Source organism: Nasonia vitripennis, chromosome 2 (assembly GCF_009193385.2).
Source record: "Nasonia vitripennis strain AsymCx chromosome 2, Nvit_psr_1.1, whole genome shotgun sequence".
Classification (NCBI taxonomy): Eukaryota; Metazoa; Arthropoda; class Insecta; order Hymenoptera; family Pteromalidae; genus Nasonia; species Nasonia vitripennis.
Genome location: NC_045758.1, coordinates 25,807,918 through 25,822,703, shown reverse-complemented (window position 1 = coordinate 25,822,703; position 14,786 = coordinate 25,807,918). Strand labels below are relative to the sequence as shown.

General features: G+C 43.3%; 1 protein-coding gene across 5 annotated transcripts; it reads right to left on the bottom strand.

Moving 5' to 3' along the window:
* Positions 1-1,056: 1,056 nt before the first annotated feature.
* On the bottom strand, positions 1,057-14,516 carry LOC100121970 (vesicular glutamate transporter 2). 5 transcript variants are annotated; one of them, XM_008219539.3, is made up of 12 exons: positions 14,067-14,516; positions 8,710-8,803; positions 7,849-7,907; positions 7,386-7,585; positions 7,010-7,255; positions 6,822-6,906; positions 3,603-3,826; positions 3,369-3,518; positions 3,143-3,275; positions 2,889-3,044; positions 2,720-2,805; positions 1,057-2,635 (listed from the first exon to the last, which is right to left on the bottom strand). In XM_008219539.3, exons 2-12 carry the CDS (start codon positions 8,724-8,726, stop codon positions 2,408-2,410), a joined length of 1,584 nt encoding a protein of 527 aa, XP_008217761.1. In that variant the 5' UTR covers positions 8,727-8,803; positions 14,067-14,516; the 3' UTR covers positions 1,057-2,407. The 5 variants fall into 5 exon arrangements, with proteins under 5 accessions (XP_008217761.1, XP_008217762.1, XP_001605572.3 ...); XM_008219540.4 differs by lacking the exon at positions 14,067-14,516 and adding an exon at positions 12,261-12,461; XM_001605522.6 differs by lacking the exon at positions 14,067-14,516 and adding an exon at positions 11,275-11,654.
* Between the last annotated feature and the right edge of the window lie 270 nt (positions 14,517-14,786).

The following is a 14,786-nucleotide window of genomic DNA, read 5'->3' as shown; positions in this document are numbered from 1 at the left end:
GGGCATTTTTTCACAGTCATAATGTTGGGAGTATTCCGTGACCGCCAGCGATCGTCTCTCTGGTGCAGCAGCAGCCGTGTGTTGCGATAGATGCGGATTATTATTGTAATGCTAATGTGCTTTTTTTCGGCGGAGCATAAAGAGCGCGCGGAATGTAAACGCGATCCGTTTGGCATGATTGTAATGAGGAGAGTATTTTTTTTTCTGTACCTTTGAAGTAAGATATATAAGCGATATGGATCGGGTGATTGGAATAAACGCCGGGGATTTTGAGGGGAGCGAGTTTGGGTTTACACTTTATGCTCCATTGTTGCAGCGTCTAATTCAAAGTCGATAGATGATTATCTCGATATCGATATATATATATATATATATATATATATATATATATATATATATATATATATTGTGCAAAAGACGAGGGATCATCTGTATATACAACGTATGTATACAGTACACGGTGATCGTTAACGAGAGATTTTATGAGTATATTATAATTTTGTGATATTTTTTATTTGTCATATTTAAAAATATTTATTATTTATACAACACAATTGTTTTTATACTTTTATATATACATTAAACTTATGCGTAAGCATTCTTCACTCTTGCTCTCTCTTTCTCTCTCATCCCTCGCTCGCTCTCTCTTTATCTCACTCTGTCTGCTTCTGTTTACACACACACATATATATATATATATATATATATATATATATATATATATATATATATGTCATACGCGTTTAAAGATTCTTGAAGTTAATAGTCTGCAGTCTATTCTAGTTCTGTATTATATATATATATAGATGTTAACAGTTTTTTGTTCACGTTTCTTGTGTGTACTTATATAGCTTAAGATCCTTTTTTTCTTAACTCTTTTAGTAATTATATAATATTTCTTCATGGTCCACAAGGCACTGACACTATACATGTTCATATAATATATATATATATATATATACTTGTTTTTGTAAAATGACAAAATAAATGTCAATGCTTTCGTCGTACACGTTATGTGTATTACAGTATATATTGAAAAAATAATACTTGAAAGTATTTCAGTGTATATTTACATTTATAAAAATTAGCGTATGATTCTTTTCCCTGGTTCTTAAAAAAAATTAAAACGAAATATATATCCTACGTACGGAGAATTGTTGTCGTGTTACACATACGGCGCTGTACTGTTTACTATAACATAATAAATTAACATAACGTAAGAATAAAAACTGGAATTGAATTTTATACGTGAGATCCGAAGTCATGTATACGTGGCGACGTTATGTAGAGTAATTAACATTGTCGATTATTTCATATCGGTATATAGAGAGAGAGTACTTGGTTAAAAGTATTTAATTTTTTTAAAATTGCACACATTTTACGAATATTAAATCCAGGCGTCATCGAGAGACGCGATTCTTCCACCCCTCAACGAACGTCCCTCTATCCATCTTAATTTTATATAAAAAAAACGAATATCGATTCATACAATATATACGTAACAAAAATCGCCGACGATAGAGAACAACGACTATACGATAGTAATAATAAAAGACAACTTCGATCTCAACTCAATTTCGCCACTTTGATTCGATAAACGATTGAGATTGTACGTTCAACAGGATCGTCGTGTACATAATAAGCTAGACACTATTCGTCGCTCGATTATAAATTTCGAGAAAAAGAAGAAACCTACCAACGAAAAACCCATCCCGCGTCTCCAACGCCTGCGTATATCGAATGTTAATTATCACACTGTTGCTTCTTATTATTTTGTTTAATATTCAAAAGTCCCCTTCGGAGAATGCGCTCCACCCTCAATCGTATATAACATTTTGATTCCACAATGCACTCGCGCATCAATAACATAAGCTGCTCGGATTCTTATCGGCTCGCGCGCGCGGATTTGTTCTTCCACCTCTTAAAACTCAGCTCAACAATCGCGAAATTGATTTATTAAGCTCCCTCTGCCTATTATCTTTCTCCGACATTCTTCTCCTCCTGCGATGCGCATATTCTCTGTGTCTAATGCATCGGATAGGCGTAGGCCTATTACGAGAACATAATCTAAGGAGGAGTATACAACATGCATATCATAATATCGCGAAGAATACATAAACCGTACCTGTGTGTGTTTGTGTATTAGTGTGTGGAGTATAGGGGACGACCGCAACACATAATAGAAGGAGTCTATGGAAGAACAGAATGCATAAATGCGCTGTCGGCAGCACGAGAGCAGCCGCGGCAGGCCGCAGTATTTTTTTTATAGATATATCGTATCATTTTTATCATATAGATATACTTGTTAATTGATTGTGAGTTATATGCATATATAACGCGCGTGTGTTTGCGGGTGGTTTAATAGAGTTATTAGAAGAGGTATATTGGTAGTAGTTTTTTTTGAATTTTAGACGCCGACCGAGTGGTTGCTGGGTCGACGGATGACGATCTTGGCTTTGTGGCTCGGCGAGTCGTTGAGGGGCTGCGAGTCCTCGACCACCGACTGCGGGTACTTCTGGTCCGGGTAGTTCCACGGCTGAATGTCAGCCGTGCCGAAGATCTGGTAGACCACGTAGGTGCCGCAGGCCACGCAGGCCGTCACGCCGAATACTTTTCTCCAAGCGTCCAGCGATTGCTGCGCATTGAGAGTCATTTGTTTGAGAATTTTCGCATCGTTTTGAAATATCATTATACATTAAAATTCAAAGAGCGAACTCACGCTTTCTTGGGTGAGTAGTCCAGCTACTATGGGAGATACAAAACTAGCTGTCATGTGGATAGTTTGTGCGAACGCTAATACGGGACCTGATGAGAAAACAAATATTTCGTTAGAATACATACTGCCGTAAGAGTCGCAGCTCACGCTTTAACATCGCTGCTGTATTTACCGGCAAAGTTGGGTGCAATATCGACGATGTTGGCCATCGCTCCAGCGTAAGCCGCGGTAATCAAGGTCACGGCGATGAACCAAATCAGTAGCGACATCACAATGTTGCAGCCCAGGTATCCTATGAGAAGGACCAGAATTCCCGGAACGACCTGAGCTGTAAAACGAAATCAGCATATTCAAATAATAGATCCGTGAAAAGCGCAGATAAGCGCGGTCCATTCATAGTCGGAGAAACAATAAGATTATACTCACAAAGCGCAGTGAATATCTTTCGGACGTTAGTCAGCGAGAGGATTTGCTTTCTAACGAGCAGATCGGCGACCCAACAGAAGACTACTGAACTGAAGTAACTGCAGATAAAAGGCGCACCGGATAGGATTCCGTTCTGCAACGATGAGACAGAAAAACAATCTCGTGAGGTCATAGTCCGTTTGCTTGTATGTAGCCCAAACAAACGACGAGATTATAATATACTCACGGCCTGAATACTGAGTCCGAGGACGGTTTTGATGTACATGGGTCCGGCGATGATGAAGACGTAGTGAACCCAGATTCTGCCGAAGGTGGTGATGCCTATGGACCAAGCCGGCCATGATGTCAGTATCGATTTCCACGGCACCTTCGTTCCCTGAAAGCAATCACGAGCGGGCGTTTGAACGAAATTCTGATCCGACATACAGCACGAATGCTCATAAGAGGAAAAAGCGCTCACCTCGGAGAGATCGGTGGCGACGGTACCGACGCTGCCCTGGATGTACTGGAACTCTTGGCTGGATATCCTCGGATGCGAGCTCGGTGTATCGAACGCGAAGAAGTACCAGAAGACGCACCAGAGCGCGCCGATACTACCGGTCGTGTAGAATACCGTGCGCCAGCCAAAGTGGGCGATGAGAAAACCTGCCAGGGGATAGGTGATGCCGATGCCGAAGCTGAACCCTGCACAATGACAGAAGAACATCTAGGCGTTAGGAGACGAGATGCCTGCTCACCGCGTTTCGCTTTCATCTCGTCTCTCTTTCTCTCTCTCTCTCTCTCTCTATCTTTCTCTCTCTCTCTCTTTCTACGCATAGCGCAGCGATCGATCGTGCGCCGATCGTAAATCGGCTCCAGACGCAATTTTATAGATCGTAAGGGTGTCCCGGTGTGTGCGCCGGAGGAGGAGGTGGCTCCCATTGCTGCTGCTGCTGCTGCTGCTGCGGCCCAGTCGCCTAGACATTCGACAAGCGATGATGATTGTGGTTTGCGGTTTGTGGGTGATCGACAGACAGATCGAGAGACAGAGCGATCGACTCCTCGCTCAAACGCTCGCGTGAACTCTGCAATGCCATTTAAAATGATAACAGGGCTAGATTAGTTTGCTTGCGTAATTTTGATATACGGTTTTTGTTTTCTTTTGCTTTCACACTCGCTCTCTCTCTCTCTCTCTCTCTCTTTCTCTCTCTCTCTCTCTCTCTCTCTCTCTCTCTCTCTCTCTCTCTCTCTCGCGCGCGCGCTTCTTTCACTCTATCTTTTTCACATACATATCAGATTTGCTTTTTCTTTAATCGCATGTGATATGCGCCCTCGACCCGGATATAAGCCCAGATTCTACGCTTGTCGCGAACGATCTTACTGGGGGTGTGCGGCGTGTATGAATGTGTCTATATGTGTACTATGTTGGTTAGTCGGGTGCGTATCGAGGGGTAAAGTGTGTCCGAGAAATATGTAGCTTCTCATCATCAAAAGCAGCGTTGTTTAGAATAATAGCGAAACATGATCAGCGCCGTGGTGTAAAAGTTTTGGAAGGATTTGGATTGTTTTCAATGAAACCAGTTTCATTCTCGGACGCGCAGGAGAAGAATTGATTGATACTCTTCATTTTTTAAGTAGCACTCGAATACCATTCAATGCAAATTTATTTTAAACAGCTTTAAATTGGCTATTATCCCCCTCAATAGCGTTTAAATTAGCCATTGTTCCTTTATAGGACGTAAAATCGTTTTATTTTTCAAAAATGTTAATTCTTGGACAAAAATTACGACAGGCTAATGAATAATGGTATTCAGCGATAATTCGCAATCTTTATCTTGATTCATTATTTAGAATAAGAAGAGGAAGAAGAAAAATACATTGAATGAATAAAATCCAGTCTCGCGTCCGGTTTTTGGAGTCGAATCAGTCCAAATTCCTCCAGAACTTCAGGCCGAGACAGGATGTCGAATAAAACATTTTACTGGTTCTAATCTTGCAGTTAAAAGTGTATTTTGCATACATTTTAGCATTTATTCGAAGCGCTCAGAATGCTTATAGAGTACAATATTCGAATGATTTTAATGAACTCATACAACAGCCTTTTTTTACAAACGCAAGGTGATGAGGCACAATTTATATAAAAGCTCTTATACCGGTATACGGCTTCTAAGCGCCTCTTTCGGTATCTCTTAAAAGTTCTGCACTCGAGGACACGCTTCACTATATTTCTAAACGTCTCAATCTACGTGCAAATTTTGAAAAAAAACTACGAAATTTTATTTGAATTAGCTGATGATTAAAAAAGCTCAATGGCTCACTTTAGAAGAAAAGCTATGATAGATGGAATTGTGAGTGGGACAATGAAACTTCTATACCTGTAAATATAACAGTATTTTAATTCATAATTGAACCTCTGCGCATAGATAAGTTAATAATGCAAATCTCGAGGTATAGTGAAATAAATAAAAATCACTCTCGCGAATCGAGTGTTACTGCGCCGCGCGTATAGAATCGGGCTTAGATGCGAACGAACGAATAACCATAAAAATGGGAATTAAAGATAAAGTATACTCGGCCTTTCTCATGCTGTTGAGCGGTCTCTGGTGAGTATACCTCGATCGTGATTTAGTGGTGGTCATTCCTAGAACCTGGCCCGTCTCACTGTCTCGCCGCTACGGTACAACTAAAACTCATTTTGACAAAAGTCGCAGCTGCGATCTCGCTTTAAAAATTTTGATTATAAACTTATCGAAAACAGATATATAATATCGTTGTGTGTGTGTGTGTGTTATATAACTGCGTCTTATAACGTATATCTGAAATATGTCCAATAGTTTTTTTATTTTCTCGATTTATTTTTATACTCTCTAAAGTTTTTAGAAATTCGATAATAAATCGCTGATCTATATAGACAGTTCTCTAATAACTTTACAGAGCAGTATGTCAGGAATATTATTTGCGATAAGAATCTAACGCAAGGAGGAGGAGTAAATAAGTAAATCCTATGGGTACTCATTATGGGTCTCAATATGCGACGATGTAAAAATTTACAAGTGCACTCTGCTTAACACAATAGAGCAATTGCAAATTACTGCGTCATCGTCGCGAATCATTAATATTATAATGTATCCTTTTCTCAATTAGCCTTCCCATAATATGTATTTTTTAAACGTATTATTATTAGAAAGCAACGATATAATTATCGGATTTTTCACGCATATACAACCCATATTGCAATAGCGGCAGGCTGAAAGCACCTAAATGTCAAATAAAGAAAGCGGTACAGAGATGTAAATGTTTCTGAAAACTATGTTTATACGCTCGAGATTATAATCATAATAATAATGGTTAAGTTAATGGTAAACCCATAAATTAAAAAATATCATATGTTTAAAAAGAAAGAAAAATTAATTTTTATATGGTAATTAAACTATACTGAAGTTTCACTGTAACACACGAAATTCAATTTAGCATAACCAATGGATCGCAGGCATCAATAAAAGAGATATACTTATAATTTAATTGAACGACACTCAGAAAAAAATATTTGGTACATTATTGAAAAGAATATTCAACCTTTATATATGACGAATGGTTTCTGTGTAATTGAACAAGAAAATGAACATTTCTTTCCGAGTGTGTACATAATTAGCCTATAATCAAGCATGAGCATAAAATGCAAATTAGCATTGTTAATTACCTTGAAAGGAAGACATGAAGCGTGATCGTTCGACGACAGGTATCCAGTGTCCGACAATGGCATACATGGCAGGCCATGTCAGTCCCTACGACCGAGAAAAATCATTATGAAGCATTATCGAACTATTAAATAACGAGTGAAAAAGCAAAGGTATGTACATAGAAAATAAAGAAACGAGCGATACTCACACTGGCGACGCCTTGAATGCTCCGCAGTGCAATAATCGCGCCGTAATGAAATTCGGCGGCAGTTGGTATGAGCAGGCTGCAAATGGCCGTGAGCAGTTGAGAGCCGCCGAAGACGGTCTTTGTACCGAAGTATTGTGTAAGTACCCCGCCTACTACTTGGGAAAGTATGTAGCACCAGTAAAATGATCCAATTATTGTCGATTGGATAGCAGGGCTCCAATCAAATTCTCCCTCCGCTCTTTCCGTCTGCGCAAAAAACAATGCATCGCGTGTGTTATGGAAAAGTACGCGCTCTATAAGCCTCAAAACGAATCGAATCGGCGCTCGATTGTTTTATCGCGAAAAAAATCCCGCCAGCCTGAGTTTCTTTTCGTACCTTGGAACTGTTGTCGCCTTCCATTGCCTGTGCAGTCGAGTTGCTTTCGGAGTCGCAGGTCAAAATGATCGAGACGTTGTCGGACGAGGCGTATTTCACCATCGACACCATGGCCAGGTTTATGTCCATCCTCATCATGAACGACACGACGAAACCGGAGAACGAAAGCATGTACAGGACTACACGGGCCGGAATCATGTCTGGATTATCGACGAAGAAGAAGAAGAAGAGGAAGAAGAAAAGTTTGAGTGAAGTTCCAGTTCGGAAATTAGGACGTGAGCATCGATCGCCGATAGCCTCTGCAACGATCTTTCGCTAATTTTATCAAAAGTTGCGGTCGATATTGATATACATATATGGAGTAGAAGTTCAGTTTTTAGAAACGAGAAGTCGAAACGATGCGTGCTTCCGATACGCGGAGGCTATCGAGTGCAGCTTCGCGGCTTTTTCATTATGTAATTACCTGCGAGTCTGCGGAAGTTGTAAGCAGATGTTGTTTTATAAACAGGTGATTCTTCGTACCTGAAAAAGAAAAACATGGAAAATACAGATCTTCAGCAGAAACCTATTGTTCGTGTATGGATTCTTTGGAGTTTAGAGTTCGACAATATAATAGCAACATATTCCTGCAAACATATAAACGTTCAAAAAAAATTGAATGAATAGATCGCGTTGGCAAACGCAGGATCGTTTATTTTTTCTCACGGAAATTTTCCAAAAAGTTACATAAAAATTCGCGTGGAATATAACCGCGTCAAAGGTCAAAAATGGTTAAGAGCGTATAAACGAAATTACGCAATCTCGGCGAAGTAGTATAATCCGCAATAAGCCGGCGGCGGCGGCGGCGGCGCGTCTAATTGTTTCATCTTGCAATTAATCCGCCGGTTATTTAACACAAATACGTCTCTCTGTCTCTCTCAATCATCCTGCATATACGAAAATCGTGATTTATTGAGAACTCGTTATTCACGTGCGTCGTTGCGCCTTACATAATCGATGTATCAAATGATCGATCGCGGTCTATACCTTACGGATCGAGCGAAGAATAAATTTAATAAATCCACGTAATTATGCACGCCAAGAACGAAACTACTGCGCGACATGATGCAATGGAAACTTGCGGCGGTTTAATTTTATGTGTGCATACGACGAGGTGCGGACAGAGTGTGCGGCGCGACTTTTGGTATGAATATATAAGTAGGGGGGCCAGCTCCAGAATGCGAAAATAGAATGGTCGTCGTATAGCGTGTGTGCCAATTGGTGACTGATGATTTTTGCCAGAAATTCGAATGCGTTATTAAGAGTATGAATTATATTGGCTCACCTCTCGGAACTCTCCATTTCAGCCGTGAGACGTTTAATCCGATTTTCAACGCTATCTTAGGTTTCAACGGGTGCATCCAAAATCACCTCAAATTCTGCAACAAAGATACATACATTCATCTCGGAATTTTTTTATATAACTTTAATGTATTCGGCTTTCTTCTCGACATGCTCGTATGCGCGCATAGATTCGCAGAAATGTTTCCTTCTGCAATTACCATTTGTACTTATAATCGTTTTACGAGGAAAAAATTCCGTCTTTACGTGTATGACCGAAACGTATGCAAAAGTGGAGGAAATTCGAGAAACGTGTTTTCAGATCTCCGATTAGCCCCGCAAGTATATCCGAATCGCCGTTTACTGGCCTCCACTTAGCCTTAGCCGTACACGATCATTACGCCAAGGCACCTGTACAGTCGCGGACGAATAAAAGACATAAGTAACAGCGTGGAAGGTAAAAGAGAGAGAGAGAAAGAGAGAGAGAGAGAGAGAGAGAGAGAGAGAGAGAGAGAGAGAGAGAGAGAAGAAAAAGAAAAATAATAAAATTCTGCGCGTGAATTATGGTGGCGTTGACCGCTTTTGCGCGCGCGCCTGTCTCGTTAATTATTTCTCTTACTATTCGATCGTTTGCTGCCACAGCTGTCCGTGTGTGCGCGTGTGTGTATAAGCGTTTGCGATGCAGTTTTTACTTTATTGCGTCTGATAATGCACTTTTTTTCGAAATGAAAAATAGCCGCGACGTGTGCGATGTTTAAATAAAAAGCATGTATAGTCTCTTTCTTGTGTGGGTATACATTTTATTTTTTCCGTGTCTTCTCGCATGGCCTTTGGGAAAGGAGTTGCTTTTTTTGAATTTTTTATTTACATCCGACTAGGAATGCCAACACAATTACTCAATGTGACAACCGCGCCAATACAGCGATGTATTCATCATACTGTGAAAAAAGCTAATAAACTGAAAGCATCATTTCAGCGTGCAAACATTTATGGATGAATTTGATCGTTAGCTGATATATTTTTCATTCCTCAATACATTTTTATACAGCTCTTTCTCTATAAATATTATATTCACCGCTCACGACCATATGCCTTCGTTCGCTATAATTAAGCCGTTAACATATCGATTCGCGATGTACCGGTCAATCGCCGCGGTGCAAAAAATTCAAAATACGCGACTCGGCACATACAACAAAGCGCGGCCGCGTATCGTCGTCGCGATTAAAATGCACATCGCAGGTTCTCTCTCCTCGTCGTGTCGTGCATCGTATTACATAACAGCGAGAGCACTTCTGCCAATATACTGAAATGTATACCTAATAATCGCCCTTACGAAGTACAGTAGATAGCGGCATAGTTAGCCGTATACGTTATAATAATAAGAGTGCGCGACGACTCACTGTAACGCGATGCACTTCCTATTATCCTTTGCACGATATCGCTCAAGCCTTGCGGTGTCGATTATTTATTATGCATCTCGTGCCGTCCGATCGTTAGACACGCAACGATATGATTCTGCCCTTTTTTTCTAGCGACACACGGCTGCATAATGCAATGGGACGTGCAATAATGTTATCACTCCTGTACGTATAACTGTCACTCTTGTAGCACGTGTGCGCCGGGGGTTTTCCGAATAATTCTACACCGGCGCAGTAGTACACGTGCGGCCATATCGCGGTACAGCTCACCGGCGAGTTTGATCGTTCGGCGCAATTGCTGAAATTCTATGTCAGCCGGATGATATAGCCGGCTATTCCGGCATTTGTATTGCGTCCGCTCGCGCGAACTTTAATAGAGTCTTTATGAGAGATTCCCGGCTATAGCGGTGTGCGCTCGGGATTCCAGAAATTCTGAACCGAGACGCGGAGCTGAAGAATAGGATTATAGCGGCCGCTGAGACATGCGCGGCAAATACCTAATATCAATGCAAACGCGCTTCTCATCTCATCCCACGCACGCGTTGCGGTATACAGTTTATTAAAAATTTGCAACGAATCGTTATATAGTAGTCCCGTTGCATAAAGCAGCGCAAGAAATACACACGGCATAAGTATGCAGATAGTGAGAGAGAGAGAAGCCGGCGCGATGAGTTGACTGAATTTTTAAGGTGTCACGTTTGAGCGTCATCTGTGTGTGTGTGTGTCTGCGCGCGCAATTTCGTGCGTTATTTCCTTTCGCGAGAATAGCTTCTCTCTAAATATGCAAATCGCCAGACGACGCGGCTCTCATACTGTATACGAATATATAATAATGCGTTTAAACATTGAAACAGAGCGACTTTGTTTCGAGACAATGCGACAGCTTGTGCTTACTTTCGTTGAGCGTCAACCTTCGATTAATAAATTGCAAAAAATCGCATCGGAGGCCGGACGCGCGCATCCGCCGATTTGTAGGTTATAGCGCGAAGCGTGCCTGTTTTTATATCGGGAAACGATCGCGTGGATGAATCGCTGTACATAAAAGCCTCGTGAATTTTTGATAGCCGAGCGCAAACACAGGCGCAAGCTCGCGAGGCAAAGGTATAAAGAGCTTGCTATAGAGAGAAAGAGAGAGCGAGAGAGAGAGTTACCTGCAGCCTGCAGCAAGACGGTCAAGTTCGCATCGATCGTCGCGTAGAGCCGAACGTATATAATTGAAAGTCAGAGCGAAGCTAACAACGCACTGTATACTCGGCCACACACACACACACACACACACGGTGCTTATCGCCAACTGCCGCGTTTCTCTTCAAATCTCTGCGCGTGTGTCTACTATTCACACATACTTACTGCTCCACGTGCATGTGTTACGCCATGCCTCGAGCTTTATCGCGGAGTCGAATATCGGATCGTGTGTTACAAAGTAAGAGAAGAGCCAAAGAGCTTCAATGCCGGCCAAAACACCGAGTCCAACTGAAGAAACGTAGCCGCTAGCTGCAACGCTTCGCTGCCGCTGGACTCCGTCGTATCAAACTCGAATGTGCCCCACTACCATACGTGCACCGCGGCGAGCGCCGGCATACGCACACACGAGGTCTTCATTATACGCGCTCCGATACATTACAATAGCAATGACCAATCGGTGCGGCCTATCGTCACGTGCTGCCTTGTGTGTATACGACTGTGTGTAAGAGAGAGAAAGATTCGGTGACTAACGCAGAAGTGGATTTTTTTTGTTGTTCTTCGAGAGGAACTCGCTTTCGGCCGAGGATGCGACTTTCGCGTGGGAGGGACTTGGAGGCTTTTTTTAATTGGTTTTGCGACCGAGCGCCGCGCGGAACCAAGGGGGGATTTAATGAGGACTATTGTTTCGCTTTTTAATTACACACAGGCATTGATACATACCGCGTGATTAATAGCGCTCGCGGACGATTCATTGAAAAATTGCAGCAGCTCATAGTTTTTACCGATTAATCGCTGTCTGCGTGGACAACTTTGTAAAAACAAGTGTCAATCAGAATGGTTCCGCGCGGGAGGCGGATCGAACGATCGCCTGTCAGTTTTTTCCGCACGCGACTCGCCTTTTCTCGCGCGCGTGGCGAGCGAAATCATTCGTTACAGAATATGTCAAGCTTACGTGAGTACAGTCCCTGATGCGGATAGATGATCATGACGAAATTCCGTACGGACGGTGGCAATTATTCCATTTAAATGCGCGGCTGTATAAAGCTCGCTTGTTCTTCGAAAAAATTATTCATAAAAATTCAAGCGTCACCCGCATACTTAAACGAAAAAAGCTCGCAACTTTCGTGACGCAGCTTAAAGCTCGCTCGCGGAGAACTAAAGCCGCGCGCTAGTACAATTCCGCCGCCGAGGGACGTCTCGCTCGCTCCGCGGCGCGAAAGTAAAGCAAAGTACTTATACGTGTAAGTTTATACACATACGACGTTGCAGCTCACTATATCACTGCAGTGGCGATCGGTATAATTCTCAGACCAATGCCAAGTGTATAGAGCTGCAGTGTAATCGAGTCGGTTTTTTTCTGCCGGGGAATATCGCTTCGGCGCGGTAAATCTCCTCGTTTTGTTTTGTTTTTTTTTTCGCCTAGACTTACGATGTACTTCGTATATTTATAGTAGTGCTCGCGGACAGTGACTTGGCAGTTAAAGTTCGCGGCGACGTGCGCCCGCATTACGTAAGAATATCATTACGAATGAATTATTTTTGATCAGCCGATTTCACTACCGGCATATCCGTGCAGACGAGCTCGTACACGCTTATCGTCGTGTTCCGATCGCGGAGAAAAGAGAATGAGGAGATAGCATCGCGTGTGTGCAGGCGTATAAACAGAGTCCACTTAAGGAGTCAAGTAGACGCCGGCGTATAACAGTCACTTAGAGCTCTGTCACTCGAATCGATCAAAAAGCCTCCGCCGCGCGCGTTTATCTTTCGCTGCCGCGGAGAGAGAGAGAGAGAGAGAGAGAGAGAGAGAGAGAGAGAGAGAGAGAGAGAGAGAAAGAATTTAATTGACGAGGAAGATTCAACCCATCAAGCTGATGCTCGTGTGTGGAGATCTCATATGTGACAATTGTCCCTTATTCTCCGAAGCGCTGCGGGCGCGTCTCGATTACATCACGCGCTTTGCTTGCCGCTTGCGTCCTTGTTATATAGTCGCTTGCAGCGGCTTGCACAAAAAGAGGAAACAGAATTTTGATTTTTTTTTCGTCGATCGTCCGGTTTATATACGAGACGCGACGAAGAAACTCGTTTTCTTATCGAGCGCACGCGTGCTGTATAATATTCTTTTTTAAGCGCTGTAAATTATCGTTTCGTAATTTGTCGAGAAGTGAAAAAAGGCAGACATTGTAACGATCGCTAATGGCTCGATAATTGCTCGATAATTGTTCGAGTCGTTAGAGCTCCTTTTTCCAACAAACGGAGTTGCTATATTGATAACACAGGTATCAACTCTCGCACGAGATATACAGTACACAGAGTATCGAGCCGCCCTTAGCCCATCGAATCGCAACAGTGCATCCGTCCGTCCGATCACCGGGTCGATAATCCTCCGCGGCTCTCTCGACGAGAAGAAAGTCCGAGGCCGGCGTAGTGCGAGAGAGTTAAATCCGACGGCATATGCACATACGTATGTGGAGGACGAGTAGAGGAACGGGCTGATGTAAGTATATGCTTAACGATCGAGAAGCACGCCAGTCGCGTGCACGTCGGCCCGAGTACGTGTCTGCGTGAACGACGTGCGGTATGGTATATATAGGAGAGTGGGGGAACAGGGCGCAAGCGCCGCATAAGCTGCTGCACGCGTAACGTCGCTGCTGCCGTCCGATGCAGCTGCGATATGCTTCCCGCGGAGGAATGCCACATAGCAGTCGTCGTCGTCGGGCTTGTGAGATGAGTATTATTGGCTTATCGTGGATGCTTATACCTGATAGGGACGACAGGGTAGACCGCCGAGGCTGGCGAGCAGCTGGCCGTACGTCTTCTCGGACATAATGAACTCGCTCGCTCCGCGCACACCCTTAACAGCTCCTAATTTCCGCGGCCGCTCCGGTCAATTCTCCACCGCGGCTTTCATGATTCCGATGATGAGGATGACGATGTAGGCTGACCTACGGCTCTCCTATGGACACAGGGAGAGAGAGAGAGGGAGAGAGAGAGAAGCACGTGTGCGCGACGCGGAGAGGCTAGTTTGTAGGTCGAGCTCTCGGGATGACCTAATCCCCTTCGTTCCACTTGCGATTGATAACGATCGCGACGAGCGGACAGAGTTTTGTTCCTTTATACTCCGATCAAGCGGCTCAAGTGAGTGTCAAAAGTGTACGTGTAACTTCCGCGGTAGGTAATCGCCGAGCGCAGACTGATATCCCGAGGCACAGAGCCGCCGTGTGTGCCGCGGCTGCAAGTTTGCGCGCGCAAGCGTGCTCGGCTTTCTTCGCTTCCGCGCCGACGCACCGCACACGTGACTCTCGCTACAGCCGTATATCTGTCTCTGCACACACGCGTCTGGCTTTGCTGACCTGTGACCGCGTTCGGCTATGTGTGCGCGAGTGAGCCCGGCGCTCTGCAGCCGTCAGCGCTTTGGGAAGTGTCGTATAGCGACCAAGGCTTATACTCGTTGGTTTTAAAAATGATTGATTTTATGCTT